The sequence below is a fragment of the Xenia sp. Carnegie-2017 genome, unplaced genomic scaffold (assembly GCF_021976095.1).
Source record: "Xenia sp. Carnegie-2017 unplaced genomic scaffold, XeniaSp_v1 HiC_scaffold_14, whole genome shotgun sequence".
Lineage (NCBI taxonomy): Eukaryota > Metazoa > Cnidaria > Anthozoa > Malacalcyonacea > Xeniidae > Xenia > Xenia sp. Carnegie-2017.
In genome coordinates, this window is record NW_025813447.1 from 1710080 (window position 1) to 1734468 (window position 24389).

The 24389-nt window shown below is 34.7% G+C and overlaps 2 protein-coding genes across 13 annotated transcripts; both read right to left on the minus strand.

The window, feature by feature from the left end:
* Positions 1-24293, minus strand: LOC124433868 (probable ATP-dependent RNA helicase ddx56). 12 transcript variants are annotated; one of them, XM_046983703.1, is made up of 10 exons: positions 24142-24293; positions 23930-24028; positions 23763-23797; positions 23138-23652; positions 20319-20752; positions 20132-20212; positions 10751-10817; positions 10227-10270; positions 8937-8940; positions 1-199 (listed from the first exon to the last, which is right to left on the minus strand). In XM_046983703.1, the coding sequence occupies exons 5-10, from the start codon at positions 20635-20637 to the stop codon at positions 133-135; spliced, it is 582 nt and encodes a 193-aa protein (XP_046839659.1). In that variant the 5' UTR covers positions 20638-20752; positions 23138-23652; positions 23763-23797; positions 23930-24028; positions 24142-24293; the 3' UTR covers positions 1-132. The 12 variants fall into 12 exon arrangements, with proteins under 12 accessions (XP_046839659.1, XP_046839658.1, XP_046839652.1 ...); XM_046983702.1 differs by lacking the exon at positions 10751-10817 and having other exon boundaries at positions 20065-20212; positions 24142-24285; XM_046983699.1 differs by lacking the exons at positions 1-199; positions 8937-8940; positions 10751-10817 and adding an exon at positions 8282-8445 and having other exon boundaries at positions 10169-10270; positions 20065-20212.
* LOC124433872 (pre-mRNA-splicing factor SYF1-like) lies at positions 10908-18234 on the minus strand. Its single transcript, XM_046983712.1, has 11 exons — positions 18165-18234; positions 17691-17777; positions 17300-17413; positions 17104-17190; positions 16899-16974; positions 16547-16804; positions 16369-16468; positions 15551-15920; positions 15384-15418; positions 14988-15273; positions 10908-10978 (listed from the first exon to the last, which is right to left on the minus strand). The coding sequence occupies exons 1-6, from the start codon at positions 18213-18215 to the stop codon at positions 16659-16661; spliced, it is 561 nt and encodes a 186-aa protein (XP_046839668.1). The 5' UTR covers positions 18216-18234; the 3' UTR covers positions 10908-10978; positions 14988-15273; positions 15384-15418; positions 15551-15920; positions 16369-16468; positions 16547-16658.
* Positions 24294-24389: the final 96 nt, after the last annotated feature.

Genomic DNA, 24389 nt, shown 5'->3' on the forward strand with positions numbered 1-24389 from the left:
TAATCAATGCAAACATCTATTTTCTACAGGCAAAACATACAACAATGCCAATTTAAAGTACGTCTAGAATCAAATGAATGTTTCTTATTCATCGCTACACATTCCACAGGATCCTTACGGGTTTTTGCATTTTTAGCCCCAAATAGGACGACGGGGACGCCAAATAGGACGACGGGGACGCCAAATAGGACGGCGACGATAATAGGACGACGGGACGCCAAATGACGACGGGACGGACGGCGAGAGAGGCGAGCGTTTTTCTACACTTGGATCAGCTTTCACATCATTACTACAAAACACAATGTACGGGTAAAGAAAGGGTCAACCACCCCAAAAACTTTATTTTTAAATGCTGTCGGTAAAAGTATTATATTAGTCAGGAGAAAAAATATCTTTAACAACTAAACATCAACATAACGGTTGATTTGGATAAAGCGTAAATAAGAAGTAAGAGACTAACATTTTCAAATGAATCGAAAGTAACATAAGAGCAAGAAACGAACAGTTCGAACAGCGTTACAGTAAACACCGGAGGGGCGTCATTTAGTAGACCTTGAAAATTGTCGATGTTTTGTTCTATAGCGTATTCGGTACTGGTTCGATGGCCAGTTGTTTGAAAGGATTACATCTCCCCTGATAAACGTTATAAGGACGGCCCTGTTCACGTTCATCAACTTTCATAGCAGAGACTAAATGTCAAGGCCAACTATAGCATACAAAACGAAGCATTTCGATGTCAGGAACGTAAACGTAGTAGCTAAAGTTAACTTACTTGTTCTCTGTGAGTTCACGATCATCACTTTGTTCTAAGTCATGTTCGGAGTCAGTTTCATCATAACTTTCTTCTTCTGGATTTTCATCATCATTTTCTTCTTCTGGATTTTCATCATCATTTTCTTCTTCTGGATTTTCATCATCATTTTCTACAAATTCTTCCTCGACAGTTTCCACTGGGGCGGTTTTTTCATCGGATTCTAAATGAAGAAACCATCATTCTGTAAACATGTACAAAAGCTGGTCAAGAGAAATGGTTGATGATAGATAAAGTATTTAATATATGAGCTTTGCATCATTACCTTTCATAACCCCATCGTCAAGTTTCGCTTGGGCGTAAGCAAAAGTGCAAAGCAATCCAAGAGCGATGACAAGATAGGTTATCTTCATGATTAACCTTTTTCTTGTTTTCTTCTGGTTCCAACAGCAGGATGATGAATGATGATTAAAGACAGCTTTTGGCCTCTTTTTATAGAGAGCTGCCACGAAAGAATATTACATATGTATTTTGTAAGAAACGTGAAGCATTTATGCGGGCAACAAAAGTCACAGCTTGAAAACATTTCTAGATAAATCATGCATACATACATCTTTGTTCGTTATTCTATTTACAGTTGCCTTCAGCTTGTTGCTTTTAATGCCAGTAACTTTTTCATGATCACAAGTTAATTATTTTAAATTAAGTCAATAAACATTGTTAGTCGTTATCGTCTGTTTTATCTGCAGACATGACGTGCTGTAAAGATTAAACATCCGGCAATTTTGTCTTTATTATGCAAAAGTGCGACATTATACTCATTAAACATCTCAGGGAAATATTGTTACCATGTACTAACAAAGAAAACGTCTAACTTTCCATATACTTTCTGAATCTCTCCTGGTTTCACTTTGGCACAATTGGCTTCGACGTATAAATCTTTTCTGTGCTATTTTCTGCAGCCTTCACGGCGCACTCAAAGACTTTTACAAAAATACCATGTATAGACTGTCGATGGAGTTAAATTCAGGTGAAACCAAAAGATGTCGGAAAACACATAAAACGAAAAAACCCAATCTCTACCGCTCAATACACATTTCATTGACGACAATTCTATCACGTTTCCAAAACAATAATATCCTTTTGCTCCTGTTAAAAACTTTTTATTTCCACTTATAGCTTTCGTTTGCAATATTTCATTTGTTGTACACGTACGTCTACAGGAAGATATCAAAAATATGGGTTTAATTAGGTCAAATTTCCTAAATCATAATTGAAGAACATCTGCCATATTTTAACCCTGTGCGTTCCAAGCTCTTTAGCTTTGTCATTTTTGTACGCAAGCAACTGCAACTCCATATTACGATTTTTAACTACATAAAATGGTCAGTAAAGCCATTTACACGGATTAACTACCATAGAAACTCATGACAAATTTAACTACTGGATCACGAATAAATGATACAATCCAAGACCCACATACTAACGCCATCAATACATGTTAAATGTGATAATCTAGGTCATTGCAACTCTATCATTGAATTTTTTTCCTGCTTTACCAAAATCGTTCTTTGATTATTTCTGCATGAATCATACACATATAACTTTATTTTTGAAATTCTGGCATAAAAGTTATACACTCAAACCATTTTCTATAGCCTGCATGTATTCGCTTAAATGTATATAGCACCATGCCAGCAATTATTGAAAATGCAAATTTGTAAATGAAGTATAAAGTTATTACAAATAGATAATCGAACTTCAACACGCTATTGTGTGTGAACTACTATGTCTATATAACGGTATTCTTTCAGTTTGAAAAAATCAGGCTTGTAATTATCGAATGAGGTGTTTTCAATATCAAATGGAGACAAAACAAGCAAATACAAGGCTGATAAACAAAGTTGGTAGGAATTGATGTTATTCACGTCAGACATACTGGCGGGCTGATACAAAAGAATATTCTATCATGCTTTTATGTACTCCAGCTGGCGTGGGTAAATTCTATTGTTTAGTAAATCCCAAAAGATTAGTTGCAAAATAAGAATCATATATTTCATTCATTGTGCATTAGCTCCTGTAGGAATTCACTGCTAAATAACCTCTTTATTGTAAAAGTGAAAAATTTAATAAAAAGAGCAAAGCAAGATGAGACATGGTCGGGAATAATCGTTTTTTCTTTCGTCATGCACTGTATTTTTAAATGCATTTAATATTGGCGATTGTCTTCAAACTCACTCAAATAATTTTAAGTAGCGAAATCAGTAAACAATTCTTAGTATTTGTATTTTAATTCCTGGTCTGTCGAGGAAACCTAACACGATGGTTTCTATTCTATTTCTCAAAATTAATATCTAGTTTTAAGAAAACTCAATTTTCGCTCTACATACCAATTAAAACTAAAGCACAATCAGTGAATATTGCAGAAGAAAACATGAAACCCACAACTATATCCATACTATCGCCATGCTTAGATTAAACAACAGCAGCTTGCAGCAACTTTCTAGAATCATTAAATCATACAACAAGTCGACGCAAACCTTTCAACACCTACATGTCTTTTAACACCCTAATTTTGTCATTCAACTGGCGACGAATGTTCAGTAGGGTTCACTACAATTACAAATACTTGTGAACATGTACTATTGCAATCCAGTCATTAAGCATCAGCAATGGCGAAAACTGTTGTTACAAAAACTATGTATCTTGTTTTAACACAAATATTTCCATTTATCCACTTTCACCATTCTTCCAACGATATCTAACGCACTTTCAACTTCAAATAGTTTTTGTGTAAGTCAACAATATAATGCAATGTTTACATATTTTTAGGTCTGATTCATTCACCGCAGTTTGTAAAAGTCGATTTCAATATGAATCGTCTTCAGCTTTGCGTCTGTTGGGACGATAGTAGATTCACACGTGTCGTCATTAACTCCCACGTAATTACACACAATTAACCTCAGTAACCACGCATAGCGGTAGTTTTAGACGCGCGACTAAAGCGACTGCCTAGTGTGTTTCGGACTTTAGGAGTAAAAATAACTTTTTCCTCGTAAAATCGGCTTTAAATTCTAAAAAGCGAACTAAGCGTGCCCTCAATCGTATTTTTAAGCAAAAATATGATAAAAGTTGTGCTAGTGTCAATGTGATTACTAAAACCATGTCACTTGTAACGATTGCCATTTATAGAAAACGTTTTACAATGATCCTGTTGAGTGTGTAATGCAGAAATATTATTTCAAAGGAGACGTGACTCATTCATTCATTCATTTATATTTGTTAAGTTGGTAAGATAAAATAACACAACTTATGTTACTGAAAAGTAAGCTAAGATAAAATTACATATCCTAATTCAGCTAATATTTATTATGTTGGCTAAACCTGCACTATATTATAATTATTATGTGCTAAGAGTTATAAGAACACTCCCTTTCCTAATATAGACGCCAATTAATCAGTCTAAAATATGTAAGAGAATGTGATGACTACAAAACATTTAATGTGGCTAGTGTTAAACTTGGGTGAAATTAACAAAACGAAGAAAGATTCTGTAACTTTGTTCACCAAGTTATGTGGAATTAACATACAATATACAATAAGTTTGAAACTACCGTTTGGAATCCAATGCATTCATTACATCTTAATTTTGTTATCACATTTTTGGGATTTAATCTTGCAAAATTTGTAAACTGATTCAAATGAAGTGCTTTCATTGTAATAAGCTCTAAAGCTGTTCATTTTTAAATGAATTGGTCTCATCACCTTGTAACTCGAATGGTAATACAGAATAATATAATTTCATATTCTGCGTTACTACATATTTATTGCTTGGCGCGAGAAAAATTTGGTAGACTGGCACTATACCTTCATTGGTCCAAAAGTACTTTATCTGTTATTGGATATCCACCAATACGGAAGCTAATGTCGAGGGTTTATGTAAATGCAAAATCATACAAAAGCATTCTGACTCATTTGAATGTCTTGACTGTGCTGAAGTTTCCTCCTTCAAAAAGTGATACATGACGAAAAACAAACTTTTCAAATAACGATGAAGTTAAGCTCCAAAGATGCAACCAAAGCAAGAATGTTCCATGACCATACAACTTATTATCCATCAATGAAATCTAGTCGTCTTTTATAAGGCTTCCAAAAACCTGAAATAGTACGATAACATGAAGAGGATTAAAGATCATGATTTGCACAATAATTTATAGTGATTTATGAAAATAGCTATGCCCTCAGTTCTGGACATCACCTTTGCACTAGCATTGAATCTAGTCCATGCTTGGGTCATACCTCTCTTCCTCTCGACCTTCATTGTAGTCTCAGTCCTGGATATCATCTTTGCACTAGCATTCAATCTAGTCCTTGCTTGGGTCATACCTCTCTTCCTCTCGACCTTCATAATAGTCTTAGTCCTGGACATCACCTTTGCACTAGCATTGAATCTAGTCCTTGCTTGGGTCATACCTCTCTTCCTCTCGACCTTCATAATAGTCTCAGTCCTGGACATCACCTTTGCACTAGCATTTAATCTAGTCCTTGCTTGGGTCATACCTCTCTTCTCTCGACCTTCATAATAGTCTCAGCCTGGACATTACCTTTGCACTAGCATTGAATCTAGTCCTTGCTTGGGTCATACCTCTCTTCTCTCGACATTCATAATAGTCTTAGTCCTGGACATCACCTTTGCACTAGCATTGAATCTAGTCCTTGCTTGGGTCATACCTCTCTTCTCTAGACCTTCATAATAGTCTCAGTCCTGGACATTACCTTTGCACTAGCATTTAATCTAGTCCTTGCTTGGGTCATACCTCTCTTCTCTCGACCTTCATAATAGTCTCAGCCCTGGACATTACCTTTGCACTAGCATTGAATCTAGTCCTTGCTTGGGTCATACCTCTCTTCTCTCGACGTTCATAATAGTCTTAGTCCTGGACATCACCTTTGCACTAGCATTGAATCTAGTCCTTGCTTGGATCATACCTCTCTTCTCTCGACCTTCATAATAGTCTCAGCCCTGGACATTACCTTTGCACTAGCATTGAATCTTGTCCTTGCTTGGGTCCTCTCTTCTCTCTCGACGTTCATAATAGTCTTAGTCCTGGACATCACCTTTGCACTAGCATTGAATCTAGTCCTTGCTTGGGTCATACCTCTCTTCCTCTCGACCTTCATAATAGTCTCAGTCCTGGACATCACCTTTGCACTAGCATTTAATCTAGTCCTTGCTTGGGTCATACCTCTCTTCTCTCAATGTTCATAATAGTCTTAGTCCTGGACATCACCTTTGCACTAGCATTGAATCTAGTCCTTGCTTGGGTCATACCTCTCTTCTCACGTTCATATAGTCTTAGTCCTGGACATCACCTTTGCACTAGCATTGAATCTAGTCCTTGCTTGGGTCATACCTCTCTTCTCTCGACCTTCATAATAGTCTCAGCCCTGGACATTACCTTTGCACTAGCATTGAATCTAGTCCTTGCTTGGGTCATACCTCTCTTCTCTCAATGTTCATAATAGTCTTAGTCCTGGACATCACCTTTGCACTAGCATTGAATCTAGTCCTTGCTTAGGTCATACCTCTCTTCCTCTCGACCTTCATAATAGTCTCAGTCCTGGACATCACCTTTGCACTAGCATTGAATCTAGTCCTTGTCTGGGTCATACCTCTCTTCCTCTCAACCTTCATTGTAGTCTCAGTCCTAGACATCACCTTTGCACTAGCATTGAATCTAGTCCTTGTCAGGGTCATACCACTCTTCCTCTCAACCTTCATTGTAGTCTCAGTCCTAGACATTACCTTTGCACTAGCATTAAATCTAGTCCTTGCTTGGGTCATACCTCTCTTCCTCTCCACCTTCATTATAGTCTCGGTCCTGGACATCATCTTTGCACTAGCATTGAATCTAGTCCTTGTCTGGGTCATACCTTTCTTCCTCTCAACCTTCATTGTAGTCTCAGTCCTGGACATCACTTTTGCACTAGCATTGAATCTAGTCCTTGCTTGGTTTATACCTCTGTTCCTCTCGACCAGTAACACTAAGTAATACTTTAAAACTGTTTGCATAAATCCGACTTTTCAATTTCATTATAATTGCCTACACTATACAGTCAGTCAAATTGAGCAGGCAAGCAGTTTAATAGTTATTTCTATTATACGGCATGTACCATAGTTCTCGTTAATTTTCCATGGCACTGCATTCAATTTCAACACAACTCTGTTGTAAACTTTTCCTTCATATTTTCAAAAAAATTATGAACAAATTCAGCCCATTTTTGGGAGATAAACTCAAATCAAATCGGGAGAGTTTAGCTTGATAATGATACAAGATGGATGCAAAACTCGATAAAAATTGGCAGCTTCGCCTCGTCTGGCGAGAGATAAAGTGAACAACAAACAAGACTGGACCAAAATAACTTTAAATTAAAACTTAGTAGTAGAAACACTCTTCATGTATCGTGTTAAAAACAAAATAGTTAAACTACTACTGTGCTACTTACCGGAGTGATGAAATGTTTCCTTTTCTGTCGCTATTTCAGCATCCGCAAACCACGGAAGCTTGCAGATTGTTTAATAAATAAAATTTTAAAGTGTTTGTGTTAGGAAAATACATAGTTTTGATATTTTCTATACTCGCAATCGTGGTGGTCAAATTAAGGTGGGCGACAAAATTTTTATTTGATAAGCCCGCGTCTTTCCGCTGACTTTGACAACCAAAATCCGCCATGTTTTTGACCACGGGCCGCGCGCTAATAATTTATAGTAATTTGGTTGACATGTCCCTCCAGGTCGAATACAACTCAATGAATACAACTTATTGATTAACTCACACACATAGAAAATTTCTAGAAACTCAATTATAAGCAGGTTTTAATAGCCATTAGATAAGATAAATTGTATTTTATCAATTTATTGATAAGTAGTAAAAACTAAGAGACAAGCTTTATGATTCTTGTTCGTTTTTGTGCAAATATTCTCTCCACGAGTGAATGTTTTTAATCAAATGAAAAATTTACGGATGTGATGAAAATTTACAGATTTGTGTAAAGGCACTTGATATCTGCGTAAAGTATCTAGCGTGGTATAAAGCGTGGTAAAGTCTTTAAATATCTTCCTACGAACGTACTATTTACCTTTTTTATTTATTGCTTTGATTTATTTTGCCAAAGCCTTATACATGGAAACACCCAACGACATATCATATAGTCAAAACAAATCCTTAACTGACAAAGAAAACGCCGAACGCTTTTGCCAACTACAGTGTAGCTTTTTTCAGAATTTTTCTGAATGAGCTATGGATTACATCATTGATAGTAGTGATAAAAAAATACTTTATACAAACATGTTGACGATAATCTCACTCTTACTCGTCTTATTTCTACACAGATGATATGATATGTGAGTGAACTTTTTTATTTATATGACAGAACCACAAAGACAATGTAGTTCTATAGGATTGTTGAGAAACAATCAAACGTCTTATTTTTCAAATAAATAAAAAAAGACGATGAACACACACAAAGTCAATGATCAATGCAAACATCTATTTTCTACAGGCAAATCATACAACAATGCCAATTTAAAGTACGTCTAGAATCAAATGAATGTTTCTTATTCATCGCTACACATTCCACAGGATCCTTACGGGTTTTTGCCATATTAGGCCCAACGACGACGGCGAGTCCAACTTCGACGACGGTGACGCAAAGTAATATGACGACGTCTATAGCTCAAAGGAGGCGAGCGTTTTTCTACACTTGGATCAGCTTTCACATCAGTACTACAAAACACAATGTACGTGTAAGGAAAGGGTCACACACCCCAAAAACTTTATTTTTAAATGTAGTCGGTTAAAGTATTATATTAGTCGGCAGAAAAAATATCTTTGACGACTAAACATCAACATTACGGTTGATTTGGATAAAGCGTAAATAAGAAGTAAGAGACTAACATTTTCATATAAATCGAGAATAACATAAGAGCAAGAAATGAACAGTTCGAACAGCGTTACAGTAAACACCTGAGGGGCGTCATTTAGTAGACCTTGAAAATTGTCGAGGTTTTGTTCTATAGTGTATTCGGTACTAGTTCGATAGCCAGTCGTTTGAAAGGATTACATCTCCTCCCTGATAAACGTTATAAGGACGGCCCTGTTCGCGTTCATCAACTTTCATGGCAGAGACTAAATTTCAAGGCCAACTATAGCATACAAAACGAAGCATTTCGATGTCAGGAACGTAAACGTAGTAGATAAAGTTAACTTACTTGTTCTCTGTGAGTCCACGATCATCACTTTCTTCTAAGTCATGTTCGGGCTCAGTTTCATCATCACTTTCTTCTTCTGGATTTTCATCATCATTTTCTTCTTAAGTATTTAATATATGAGCTTTGCATCATTACCTTTCATAACCCCATCTTTAAGTTTCGCTTGAGCGTAAGCAAAAGTGCAAAGCAATCCAAGAGCAATGACAAGATAGGTTATTTTCATGATTAACTTTTTTCTTGTTTTCTTCTGGTTCCAACAGCAGTATGATGAATGATGATTGAAGACAGCTTTTGGCCTCTTTTTATAGAGAGCTGCCACGAAAGAATATTACATATGTATTTTGTAAGATCGTAAGAGTACAATGGTTATAAGACATTTAAAATAAACGACAATTTTTTTTAAAGCAAACATGTTTCGGCATACTTTATGCCATCTTCAGTGCGAAGTGAAGAAATACAGGAAGTTTACATGATAATAAGTTATAGTGATGAAACGGAAATATTGATTAGTTATGAATAATTATTTACAGTTGAATGAGGTATTATATAAATGTTTGCTTTATCAGACAATTATTAACGGACAATTTTTTGACCAAATCGACGGAGTCGCGATGGGCTCACCATTAGCACCACTTCTTGCCAATCTTTTCATGGGATATCATGACTATGATGGACATAAAGTATGCAGACATGACGTGCTGTAAAGATTTTGTAAAGATGACCAGCACAATCGCCAGAGAAATGAGGAACGAACAAACAGCGAAACAAAACTACAACATTTTAGAAATAGACACGATATATCTTTCTTATTTATTGCTTTGATTTAATTTTGCCAAAATCTTCTACATGGAAACACCCAACGACATCTCATATAGTCAAAACAAATCCTTAACTGGCAAAGAAAACGCGCAACGATTTTGCCAACTACAGTGTAGCTTTTTTATTGAAATAAATAAAAAAAGACGATGAAAACACACAAAGTCAATGATCAATGCAAATATCTATTTTCTACAGGCAAATCATACAACAATGCCAATTTAAAGTACGTCTAGAATCAAATGAATGTTTCTTATTAATCGCTACACATTCCACAGGACCCTTACGGGTTTTTGCCATATTAGGCCCAACGACGACGGCGAGTCCAACTACGACGACGGTGACGCAAAGTAATATGAGGACGTCTATAATACTTATAGCTCCAACGAGGCGAGCGTTTTTCCACACTTGGATCAGCTTTCACATCATTACTACAAAACACAATGTACGTGTAAGGAAAGGGTCACACACCCCAAAAACTTTACTTTTAAATGCAGTCGGTAAAAGTATTATATTAGTGGGCAGAAAAAATATCTTTGACGACTAAACATCAACATTACGGTTGATTTGGATAAAGCGTAAAAAAGAAGAGACTAACATTTTCATATAAATCGAGAATAACATAAGAGCAAGAAATGAACAGCTCGAACAGCTTTACAGTAAACACCGAAGGGGCGTCATTTAGTAGACCTTGAAAATTGTCGAGGTTTTGTTCTATAGTGTATTCGGTACTGGTTCGATTGCCAGTCGTTTGAACGGATTACATCTCCCCTTGATAAACGTTATAAGGACGGCCCTGTTCGCGTTCATCAACTTTGAAGGATGAGACTAAATGTCAAGGTCAACTATAGCATACAAAACGAAGCATTTCGATGTCAGGAACGTAAATGTAGTAGATAGAATTAACTTACTTGTTCTCTGTGACTTCACGATCATCACTTTGTTCTAAGTCATGTTCGGGGTCAGTTTCATCATCACTTTCTTCTTTTGGATTTTCATCATCATTTTCTTCCTCTGGATTTTCATCATCATTTTTTCTTCTGGATTTTCATCATCATTTTCTTCTTCTGGATTTTCATCATCATTTTCTACTAATTCTTCCTCGACAGTTTCCACTGGGGCGGTTTTTTCATCAGATTCTAAATGAAGAAACCATCATTCTTTAATCATGTACAAAATATGGTCAAGAGAAATGGTTGATGATAGATAAAGTATTTAATATATGAGCTTTGCACCATTAACTTTCATAACCCCATCTTCAAGTTTCGCTTGAGCGTAAGCAAAAGTGCAAAGCAATCCAAGAGCGATGACAAGATAGGTTATTTTCATGATTAACTTTTTTCTTGTTTTCTTCTGGTTCCAACAGCAGTATGATGAATGATGATTGAAACAGCTTTTGACCTCTTTTTATAGAGAGCTGCCACGAAAGAATATTACATATGTACACAATGGTTATAAGACAATTAAAATAAACGACAAATTTTTTTAAAGCAAACATGTTTCGGCATACTTTATGCCATCTTCAGTGCAAAGTGAATAAATATAGGAAGTTTACATGATAATAAGTTATAGTGATAAACCCACACAACTCGAGACTTACTTCTTCAAACTACCCTACATTGGGCTACATTTCACAAATCACGGAACGGAAATTACACAACTTAATAAAACGCTACTGCACAGACTTAGACATCAAACTAGTTTTTTCATCTTTTAAAATTAAAAATCACTTTAATTTCAAAGATCCCATTCCCACTCTTTTAAAATCGAACGTGGTTTATGAATTTTCTTGTGCTGGATGTAATTCCAGATACATTGGGGAGACCACCGGCCACTTTTCCTTTTATCACTATAACTTATTATCATGTAAACTTCCTATATTTATTCACTTCGCACTGAAGATGGCATAAAGTATGCCGAAACATGTCTGCTTCAAAAAAATTTGTCGTTTATTTTAAATGTCGTAGTTTGTAAGAAACGTGAAGCATTTATGCAGGCAACAAAAGTCACAGCTTGAAAACATTTCTAGATAAATCATGCATACATACATCTTTATTCGTTATTCTATTTACAGTTGCCTTCATCTTGTTGCTTTTAATACCGGTAACGTTTTCATTATCACAAGTTAATTATTTTAAATTAAGTCAATAAACATTGTTAGTCGTTGTCGTCTGTTTTATCTGCAGACATGTCGTGCTGTAAAGATTAAGCATCCGGCAATTTTGTCTTTTTTATGCAAAACTGCGACATTATACTCACTAAACATCTCAGGGAAATGTTTTTACCATGTTTTTATGTACTAACAAAGAAAACGTCTAACTTTCCATATACTTTCTGAATCTCTCCTGGTTTCACTTTGGCACAATTGGCTTCGACGTATAAATCTTTTCTGTGCTATTTTCTGCAGCTCTTACGGGCACTTTAAGACTTTTACAAAAATACCATGTATAGACTGTCGATGGAGTTAAATCCAGGTGAAACCAAAAGATGTCGGAAAACACATAAAACGAAAAAACCCAATCTCTACCGCTCAATACACATTTCATTGACGACAATTCTATCACGTTTCCAAAACAATAACATCCTTTTGCTCATGTTAAAAACTTTTTGTTTCTACTTATAACTTTCGTATGCAATATTTCATTTGTTGTACACGTACGTCTACGGGAAGATGTCCAAAATATGGGTTTAATTAGGTCAAATTTCCTAAATCATAATTGATAAACATCTGCCATATTTTAACGCTGTGCGTTCCAAGCTCTTTAGCTTTGTCATTTTTGTACGCAAGCAACTGCAACTGCATATTACGATTTTTAACTACATAAAATGGTCAGTAAAGCCATTTACACGATCTAACTACCATAGAAACTCATGACAAATTCAAGTACTGGATCACGAATAAATGATACAATTCAAGACCCACATACTAACGCCATCAATACATGTTACATGTGATAATCTAGGTCATTGCAACTCTATCATTGAATTTTTTTCCTGCTTTACCAAAATCGTTCTTTCATTATTTCTGCATAAATCATTATAAATCATTATCTTCATTTTTTATCTTTTTATTTTTTTCCTGCTTTACCAAAATCGTTCTTTCATTATTTCTGCATAAATCATAATAAATCATTATCTTTATTTTTTATCTTTTTTTTTCAATATCAAATGGAGACAAAACAAGCAATTACAAGGCTGATAAACAAAGTTGGTAAGAATTGATGTTATTCACGTCAGACATACTGGGGGTCTGATACAAAAGAATATTCTATCAATGCTTTTATGGACTCCAGCTGGCGTGGGTAAATTCTATTATTTAGTGAATCCCAAAAGATTAGTTGCAAAATAAGAATCATATATCTCATTTATTGTGCATTAGCTCTCGTGGGAATTTCACTGCTAAATAGCCTCTTTATTTTAAAAGTGAAAATTTTAATAAAAAGAGCAAAGCAAATGAAACATGGTCGGGAATAATCGTTTTTTCTTTCGTCATGCACTGTATTTTTAAATGCATTTAATATTGGCGATTGTCTTCAAACTCACTCATATAATTTTAAGTAGCGAAATCAGTAAACAATTCTTAGTATTTGTATTTTAATTCCTGGTTTGTCAAGGAAACCTAACACGATGCTTTCTATTCTATTTCTCAAAATTAATATTTAGTTTTAAGAAAACTCAATTTTCGCTCTACATACCAATTAAAACTAAAGCACAATCAGTGAATATTGCAGAAGAAAACATGAAACCCACAACTATATCCATACTATCGCCATGCTTACATTAAACAACAGTAACTCGCAGACACTTTTTAGAATCATTAAATCATACAACAAGTCGACGCAAACCTTTCAACACCTAAATGTCTTTTCACACCCTAATTTTGTCATTCAACTGGCGACGAAGGTTCAGAAGGGTTCACTACAATTACAAATACTTGTGAACGTGTACTATTGTAATTCAGTCATTAAGCATCACCAATGGGAAAAACTGTTGTTACAAAAACTATGTATCTTGTTTTAACACAAATATTTCTATAACAATTAATCCATTTTCACCATTCTTCCAACGATATCTAACGCACTCTCAACTTCAAATAGTTTGTGTGTAAGTCAACAATATATTGCAATGTTTACAGACTTTTAGGTCTGATTCATTCACCGCAGTTTGTAAAAGCCGATTTTAATATGAATCGTCTTCCGCTTTGCGTCTGTTGGTACGATAGTAGATTCACACGTGTCGTCATTAACTCCACGTAATTACACACAATTAACCTCTTAGGGCTGAAACACACTAGGCAGTCGCTTTACGCAGTCATAAAAATAACTTTTTCTTTGTACTTTAAATTCTAAAAAGCAAACTAAGCGTGCCCTCAATCGTATTTTTAAGCAAAAATATGAGAAAAGTTGTGCTAGTGTCAATGTGATTACTAAAACAATGTCACTTGTAACGATTGCCATTTATAGAAAACGTTTTACAATGATTCTGTTGAGTGTGTAATGCAGAAATGTTATTTCAAAGGAGACGTGACTCATTCATTCATTCATTCATATTTGTTAAGTTGATAAGATAAAATAACACAACTTATGTTACTGAAAAGTAAGCTAAGATAAAATTACATATCCTAATTCAGCTAATATTTATTATGTTGAGAAAACCTGCACTATATTATAATTATTATGTGCTAAGAGTTATAAGAACACTCGCTTTGCTAATATAGATGCCAATTAATCAGTCTAAAATATGAAAGAGAATGTGATGACTACAAAACATTTAATGTGGCTAGTGTTAAACTTGGGTGAAATTAACAAAACGAAGAAAGATTCTGTAACTTTGTTCACACAAATTATGTGGAATTAACGACATAACAACGTACAATAAGTTTGAAACTACCGTTTGGAATCAAATGTATTCATTACATCTTACTTTTGTTATCACATTTTTGGGATTTAATCTTGCAAAATTTGTAAACAGAATTGATTCAAATGAAGTGCTTTCATTGTAATAAACTCTAAAGCTGTTCATTTTTTAATTAATTGGTCTCATCACCTTGTAACTCGAATGGTAATACAGAATAATATAATTTCAAATTCTGCGTCACAACATATTTATTGCTTGGCGCGAGAAAAATTTGGTAGACTGGCACTATACCTTGATTGGTCCAAAAGTACCTTATCTGTTATTGGATATCCACAAATACGGAAGCGAATGTCGAGGTTTATGTAAATGCAAAATCATACAAAAGCATTCTGACTCATTTGAATGTCTTGACTGTGGTGAAGTCTCCTTCAAAAAGTGATACATGACAAAAAACAAACTTTTCAAATAACGATGAAGTTAAGCTCCAAAGACGCAACCAAATCAAGAATGTTCCATGACTGTACAACTTATTATCCATCAACGAAATCTAGTCGTCTTTTATAAGGCTTCCAAAAACCTGAAATAGTACGATAACATGAAGAGGATTAAAGATCATGATTTGCACAATAAATTATAGTGATTTATGAAAATAGCTATGAGGTTGAATATACAAAGTCATACTTATACCTTTGAAGGCACCATTTGTTGTTCAAGTTGAACTTCTACATAAGAGATGATTGTACAAAAATACACTTTTAAAATTTCTTCTGATGTCAAGTTTCATATTTCCGCGCTTTCTGTTATTTCGATCTGATCATAATGACATAAAAGAGCGCGAGCTGTCACAAATTCACCTTCAATCTTTGCATCTTCGTCTTCATCGTCTTCATCAATTGACATCTCTTCAGGATTCGCTATTCCTGCCAACGCTTCTAAATTGTCCTCATCAGTTGCTTCGCTTTTAAGACAAATTAAATTAACACAAATAAGACTCAGTACAGTGAATTTTAACTAAATCACCCAGGGGATGTCAATTAAAAGCAGCATAGGTTAATCCATGAGACAAAAGTACTTGCTAAAGCAATAAGCCGCGATCCATTAATTACTTCACAAAAAGAACATCACGTTTCGGCTTCACTTCATTCTTTTTCGCTTGTTCAGCCATTGCTCGAGCTTGTTTTTTCAAATTCTCTATGTCGTCCGTAGACATACCAGTCGCCGCATCTGTATAAGTAAATAAGTACATCTACATTTGTCAACAAAAAATATTTAGCGGCTGTGGTGAAAGAGGAAAGAAGTGTGATGTGAGTAGATTCAATTTTCCTCGGATAGTCGTATAACTCACCACACATTGCTTGAGATGCAGCAAGCATTTGAGCGGACATGAAGCTAACTTACATGTGAAAAAATGAGAAAGATTAGGTGAACGCATATATGCATGTCCGTATAATTATCAAATAAATAGCTTAAAAAACAAGTGTGTAATTGCACATGCCATTTCATCAACACCTGCGTATTATACATGGCCTGTACGCTCCTTTTAATGCGTAGCATCTCACGAAAAGTGTCTTCGTTACCATGATGAACCTCAAAGTCATGCCAAGTCTTCAAAAGCAAATTGCAGGTTTATTTTGCCACGACGCTCAAAGTTATATATGTCTTGAATAATTACCCTTGGATCGGCCATTTGTGAAGCATGCATGTACAGAACACGTGCGCGATCTATTTCTCCAAGTTTACGTTCAAGTTCAGCAAAGCGAGTGCACATCTCTCTGTCATTTAGACAAAAGACCATGTCACAATTGTATGCCAAATATATACACAAGTTCCCATACAAAACTGTCTCCTACCGAGCCTGGTCATCACCAAGAAACTCAATGGCTTTTTCATAAATCTCTCTCGTATGTGTAACATCAAATATTTCAGCAGCTCTCTTGATATAAAAATGAAGATGAAATGAAACTAAGCTTCGTAACTAAATCCCTGCGTCTGTTCCACCTCAAATTGTTCTTCAGGCAGCACTGCTCTTGTTGCTCTGTCGTAAATGGCCATTGCATGACGGGCAAGACCGTGATCCTCTTCGAGACGTGCGTACATCAGATAAAAAGCTAAAGAAAGATGAAAGGGAGTTTGTCAACGTAGAGGTAATCGAAGTTGCTGTATGATGAAAATATTAACTTAAAGAAAATGTTTCTGTTGAACCTTTAGCAAACTTTGCTGGACATTTTTCCAAAGCTTGTTCGAATAAATCACGAATACGCTCAAGTTTTGTTCCACCCTTGATGTGCAAAATTTGAAAGAAAACATTTTAAGATTTACCAAGGTTTCACAACACACTAACTGTGTGGCAATGAAATAATCTAAGTTGTAATTTTTTAATAAATAAACAACAAAACAACAAGCTCACATATCGTTTGATAAACTTCATCAAGTACGTGTTCCAAACATCAAAAACATTAGGCCATTTAAACAATGCAACGCCACGTTCGAACACCTGACAATAATAAAAATTTCATGGAAATGCATTTACCAAAACAAACCTAAAGTAATACTATAACCTAGTGAGATGGTTCACGAATTTTAGTATTTAACCATTGAATTACCTTAAAGGATTCTTCAAAATAATGATGTTCCTCCAAAAATAACGCAAAGTTAATGATAATCTGAGGGTTGGCAATTTTTAAATCCAAAATGCGATCGTAAACGGCTTTGGTCGACTGTAGAAATAAAGATATAATTGTTCCATATACATGTCTGTGTTTGGCAAAAACTATCCATTGGCCACCTCAAATGTTCCTAAATTATCCATATAACTAGATGTCTGTGTTTTATAAAGGCTATCCATTGTTCACCTCAAATGTTCCTAAACTATCATTGCATATACATAGATATCCTCATTTGGCAAAAACTATCCATCAGTCACCTAAAATGTTCCTAAACTATCATTGCATGTACATAGATGTTCGTGTTTGATAAAGGCTATCCACTGGTTACCTCAAATGTCTTTAAACTCTCCTCCAAATCAGCATACATTGACCAAACCTTCAGTGATTTATGGAGACGTTTTTGAACAGATTCTGTCTAAATTAAACAAAAGAAGAAATGCAGTAACTAGTGTGATTCAAGGCATATTTTAACATATACGCATACTAGTAATTCAAATACTTCATTGCGCATAATATATAGTACGCTTGAAGTGAGAATGCTTATTTCATAACAAGTTGATTAATGTCGTTATATAATTGCTCTACAAACACATAAAATACGTAGCATTTACAAAATTGCAGTTTTAAAAATTACACTGTAGAAAGGTATTTCCGGACCCTCTGTCACGTGACTCAAGCTTCACAGGTCCTTTTGAGGTTTGTGGCCTCGCAGTGTAAAATCCTTAAAAATATCCCTTGGTGTGACATGCTTAAAAATACATCACCTCAGATTGCCGGATATCCTACAATGTCCCATACATACCTCATCATAAAAGCTAGTTCTGCTGGATGGCCTTGCAGTTGCTTGTTTCATTACATCCAAAGCTTTTTTATAGTTTCTATACAAATAAAACGTAAGAAGTAAAGAAAGTCATGATTCGTCCAACATGAATAATGTAATAAGAGGTTTTAGCTACAAATTATTACTTTTTCTCAGAAAAGTTTGACGTTTTGATGCATTTCTTGAGTTGCGCTAATTTTTTTTAAATGCTTTTTTAAAAACTAAAACTGTGCTATGCAATTAAAATTTTTTAGATATTTTATACGCTAGGACTTGAAAAATGGAAACTAAAACAAAAGAAACTTCGAAGTGTATACCAGTTCTAACAAGATAAATGAAAAATGACTTTGAAAGTACATAAAAAGCAATAAATCAAAGCTTATACGTATAATAACTCACTCAAAGTGCGAAGATCATATCTTCAATTAATTTATTGATAAATATTAAAAACTAAGAGACAAGCTTTATGATTCTTGTTCGTTTTTGTGCAAATATTCTCTCCACGAGTGAATGTTTTTAATGAAATGAAAAATTTACGGATGTGATGAAAATTTACAGATTTATGTAAAGGCACTTGATATCTTTGTAAAGTATCTAGCGTGGTATAAAGCGTGGTAAAGTCTTTAAATATCTTCCTACGAACGCACTATATATCTTTTTTATTTATTGCTTTGATTTAATTTTGCCAAAGCCTTCTACATGGAAACACCCAACGACATATCATATAGTCAAAACAAATCCTTAACTGGCAAAAACGCCGAACGCTTTTGCCAACTACAGTGTAGCTTTTTTAAGAAATTTTCTTGAATGAGCAATGGATTACATCTTTGATAGTAGTGATAAAAAAATTCTTTATACAAACATGTTGACGATAATCTCACTTACTCGTCTTATTTCTACACAGATGATATGATATGTGAGTGAACTTTTTTATTTATATGACACAACCACAAAGACATTGTAATTCTATGTAGGATTGTTGAGAAACAACCAAACGTCTTATTATTGAAATAAATAAAAAAAGACGATGAAGAAACACAAAGTCAATAATCAATGCAAACATCTATTTTCTACAGACAAATCATACAACAATGCCAATTTAAAGTACGTCTAGAAGCAAATGAATGTTTCTTATTAATTGCTACACATTCCACAGGATCCTTACGGGTTTTTGCCATATTAGCCCCAAACATGACGACGGCGAGTCAAACTACGACGACGATGCCAAATAATATGACGAAGTCTATAATAATAATGGCGACGCCGCCAAAAATGCGAGCGTTTTTCTACACAGCGATGCCCCAACGACGATGACGGCGACGCCAAATACGACGACGTGGACGCCAAATACGACGACAACGAAAGAGAGTCGAGCGTTTTTCTACACTTGGATCAGCTTTCACATCACTACTACAAAACACAATGTACGTGTAAGGAAAGGGTCACACACCCCAAAAACTTTACTTTTAAATGCAGTAAAAGTATTATATTAGTCGGCAGAAAAATATCTTTGACGACTAAACATCAACATTGCGGTTGATTTGGATAAAGCGTAAATAAGAGACTAACATTTTCATATAAATCGAGAATAACATAAGAGCAAGAAATGAACAGTTCGAACAGCGTTACAGTAAACACCGGAGGGGCGTCATTTAGTAGACCTTGAAATTGTCGAGGTTTTGTTCTATAGTGTATTCGGTACTGGTACGATGGCCAGTCGTTTGAAAGGATTACATCTTCCCCCTGATAAACGTTATAAGGACGGCCCTGTTCGCGTTCCTCAACTTTCATGGCAGAGACTAAATGTCAAGGTCAACTATAGCATACAAAACGAAGCATTTCGATGTCAGGAACGTAAACGTAGTAGATAAAGTTAACTTACTTGTTCTCTGTGAGTTCACGATCATCACTTTGTTCTAAGTCATGTTCGGGGTCAGTTTCATCATCACTTTCTTCTTCTGGATTTTCATCATCATTTTCTACAAATTCTTCCTTGACAGTTTCCACTGGGGCGGTTTCTTCATCGTATTCTAAATAAAGAAACCATCATTCTTTCTTTAATCATGTACAAAAGCTGGTCAAGAGAAATGGTTGATGATAGATAAAGTATTTAATATATGAGCTTTGCATCATTACCTTTCATAACCCCATCTTCATGTTTCGCTTGAGCGTAAGCAAAAGTGCAAAGCAATCCAAGAGCAATGACAAGATAGGTTATTTTCATATTAACTTTTTCTTGTTTTCTTCTGGTTCCAACAGCAGGATGATGAATGATGATTGAAGACAGCTTTTGGCCTCTTTTTATAGAGAGCTGCCACGAGAGAATATTACATATGTATTTTGAAAGAAACGTGAAGCAGTTATGCGGGCAACAAAAGTCACAGCTTGAAACATTTCTAGATAAATCATGCACACAAACAAAAACCCAATCTTTACCGCTCAATACACATTTCATTGACGACAATTCTATCACGTTTCCCAAACAATAACGTCTTTTTCCTTCTGTTAAAAACTTTTTGTTTCTACTTATAGCTTTCGTATGCAATAATTCATTTGTTGTACACGTACGTCTACAGGAAGATATCAAAAATAGGGGTTTAATTAGGTCAAATTTCCTAAATCATAATTGAAGAACATCTGCCATATTTTAACCCTGTGCGTTCCAAGCTCTTTAGCTTTGTCATTTTTGTACGCAAGCAACTGCAACTCCATATTACGATTTTTAACTACATAAATTAAATGGTCAGTAAAGCCATTTACACGGATTAACTACCATAGAAACTCATGGTAAATTCAAGTACTGGATCACAAATAAATGATACAATTCAAGACCCACATACTAACGCCATCAATACATGTTAAATGTGATAATCTAGGTCATTGCAACTCTATCAATGAATTTTTTTCCTGCTTTACCAAAATCGTTTTTTTATTATTTCTGCATAAATCATACACATATATCTTTATTTTCTAAATTCAGGCATAAAGTTATCCACTCAAAGCATTTTCTATAGCCTAAAGGTATTCGCTTAAAGGTATATAGCACCATGCCAGCAATTATTCATAATGCAAATTTGTAAATGAAGTATAAAGTTATTACAAATAGATAATCGAACTTCAACACGCTATTGTGTGTGAACTACTATGTCTATATAACGGTATTCTTTCAGTTTGAAAATATCAGGCTTGTAATTATCGAATGGCATGTTTTCAATATCAAATGGAGACAAAACAAGCAAATACAAGGCTGATAAACAAAGTTGGTAGGAATTGATGTTATTCACGTCAGACATACTGGGGGTCTGATACCAAAGAATATTCTATCAATGCTGGCGTGGGTAAATTCTATTATTTAGTAAATCTCAAAAGATTAGTTGCAAAATAAGAATCATATATCTCATTTATTGTGCATCAGCTCATGTGGGAATTTCACTATAACCTCTTTATTGCAAAAGTGAAAATTTTAATAAAAAGAGCAAAGCAAGATAAGACATGGTCGGGAATAATCGTTTTTTCTTTTGTCATGCACTGTATTTTTAAATGCATTTAATATTGGCGATTGTCTTCAAACTCAATCAAATAATTTTAAGTAGCGAAATCAGTAAACTGGTTCATTAATTCCTGGTCTGTCAAGGAAACCTAACACGATGCTTTCTATTCTATTTCTCAAAATTAATATTTAGTTTTAAGAAAACTCAATTTTCGCTCTACATACCAATTAAAACTAAAGCACAATCAGTGAATATTGCAGAAGAAAACATGAAACCCACAACTATATCCATACTATCGTCATGCTTACATTAAGCAACAGCAACTCGCAGCAACTTTCTAGAATCAAGTCCTCAATCATTAAATCATACAACAAGTCGACGCAAACCTTTCAACACTTAAATGTCTTTTCACACCTTAATTTTGTCATTCAACTGGCGACGAAGGTTCAGAAGGGTTCACTACAATTACAAATACTTGTGAACGTGTACTATTGTAATTCAGTCACTAAGCATCACCAATGGCAAAAACTGTTGTTACAAAAACTATGTATCTTGTTTTAACACAAATATTTCTATAACAACTAATCCATTTTCACCATTCTTCCAACGATATCTAACACACTTTCAACTTCAAAAGTTTGTGTCTAAGTCAACAATATAATGCAATGTTTACATATTTTTAGGTCTGATTTATTCACCGCAGTTTGAAAAAGCCGATTTTAATATAAATCGTTTTCAGCTTTGCGTCTGTTGGTACGATAGCAGATTCACACTTGTCGTCATTAACTCCCACGTAATTACACACAATTAACCTCTTAGGGCTGAAACACACTAGGCAGTCGCTTTACGCAGTCGTAAAAATAACTTTTTCTTTGTACTTTAAATTCTCAAAAGCAAACTAAGCGTGCCCTCAATCGTATTTTTAAGCAAAAATATGATAAAAGTTGTGCTAGTGTCAATGTGATTACTAAAACCATGTCACTTGTAACGATTGCCATTTATAGAAAACGTTTTACAATGATCCTGTTGAGTGTGTAATGCAGAAATATTATTTCAAAGGAGACGTGACTCATTCATTCATTCATTTATATTTGTTAAGTTGGTAAGATAAAATAACACAACTTATGTTACTGAAAAGTAAGCTAAGATAAAATTACATATCCTAATTCAGCTAATAATTATTATGTTGGCTAAACCTGCACTATATTATAATTTTTATGTGCTAAGAGTTATAAGAACACTCCCTTTCCTAATATAGATGCCAATTAATCAGTCTAAAATATGAAAGAGAATGTGATGACTACAAAACATTTAATGTGGCTAGTGTTAAACTTGGGTGAAATTAACACAACGAAGGAAGATTCTGTAACTTTGCTCACACAAGTTATATGGAATTAACAACATAATCACATACAATAAGTTTGAAACTGCCGTTTGGAATCAAATGTATTCATTACATCTTACTTTTGTTATCACATTTTCTTGATTTAATCTTGCAAAATTTGTAAACAGAATTGATTCAAATGAAGTGCTTTCATTGTAATAAACTCTAAAGCTGTTCATTTTTAAATGAATTGGTCTCATCACCTTGTAACTCGAATGGTAATACAGAATAATATAATTTCATATTCTGCGTCACAACATATTTATTGCTTGGCGCGAGAAAAATTTGGTAGACTGGCACTATACCTTGATTGGTCCAAAAGTACCTTATCTGTTATTGGATATCCACCAATACGGAAGCGAATGTCGAGGGTTTATGTAAATGCAAAATCATACAAAAGCATTCTGACTCATTTGAATGTCTTCACTGTGCTGAAGTTTCCTCCTTCAAAAAGTGATACATGACGAAAAACAAACTTTTCAAACAACGATGAAGTTAAGCTCCAAAGACGCAACCAAAGCAAGAATGTTTCATGACTGTACAACTTATTATCCATCAACGAAATCTAGTCGTCTTTTATAAGGCTTCCAAAAACCTGAAATAGTACGATAACATGAAGAGGATTAAAGATCATGATTTGCACAATAAATTATAGTGATTTATGAAAATAGCTATGAGGTTGAATATACAAAGTCATACTTATACCTTTGAAGGCACCATTTGTTGTTCAAGTTGAACTTCTACATAAGAGATGATTGTACAAAAATACACTTTTAAAATTTCTTCTGATGTCAAGTTTCATATTTCCGCGCTTTCTGTTATTTCGATCTGATCATAATGACATAAAAGAGCGTGAGCTGTCACAAATTCACCTTCAATCTTTGCATCTTCGTCTTCATCGTCTTCATCAATTGAGATCTCTTCAGGATTCGCTATTCTTGCTTCTAAATTGTCCTCATCAGTTGCTTCGCCTTTAACACAAATTAAATTAACACAAATAAGACTCAGTACAGTGAATTTTAACTAAATCACCCAGGGGGTGTCAATTAAAAGCAGCATAGGTTAATCCATGAGACAAAAGTACTTGCTAAAGCAATAAGCCGCGATCCATTAATTACTTGACAAAAAGAACATCACGTTTCGGCTTCACTTGATTCTTTTTCGCTTGTTCAGCCATTGCTCGAGCTTGTTTTTCCAAATTCTCCATGTCGTCCGCAGACACACCAGTCGCTGCATCTGTATAAGTAAATAAGTACATCTACATTTGTCAACAAAAAATATTTAGCGGCTGTGGTGAAAAGGGAAAGAAGTGTGATGTGAGTAGATTCAATA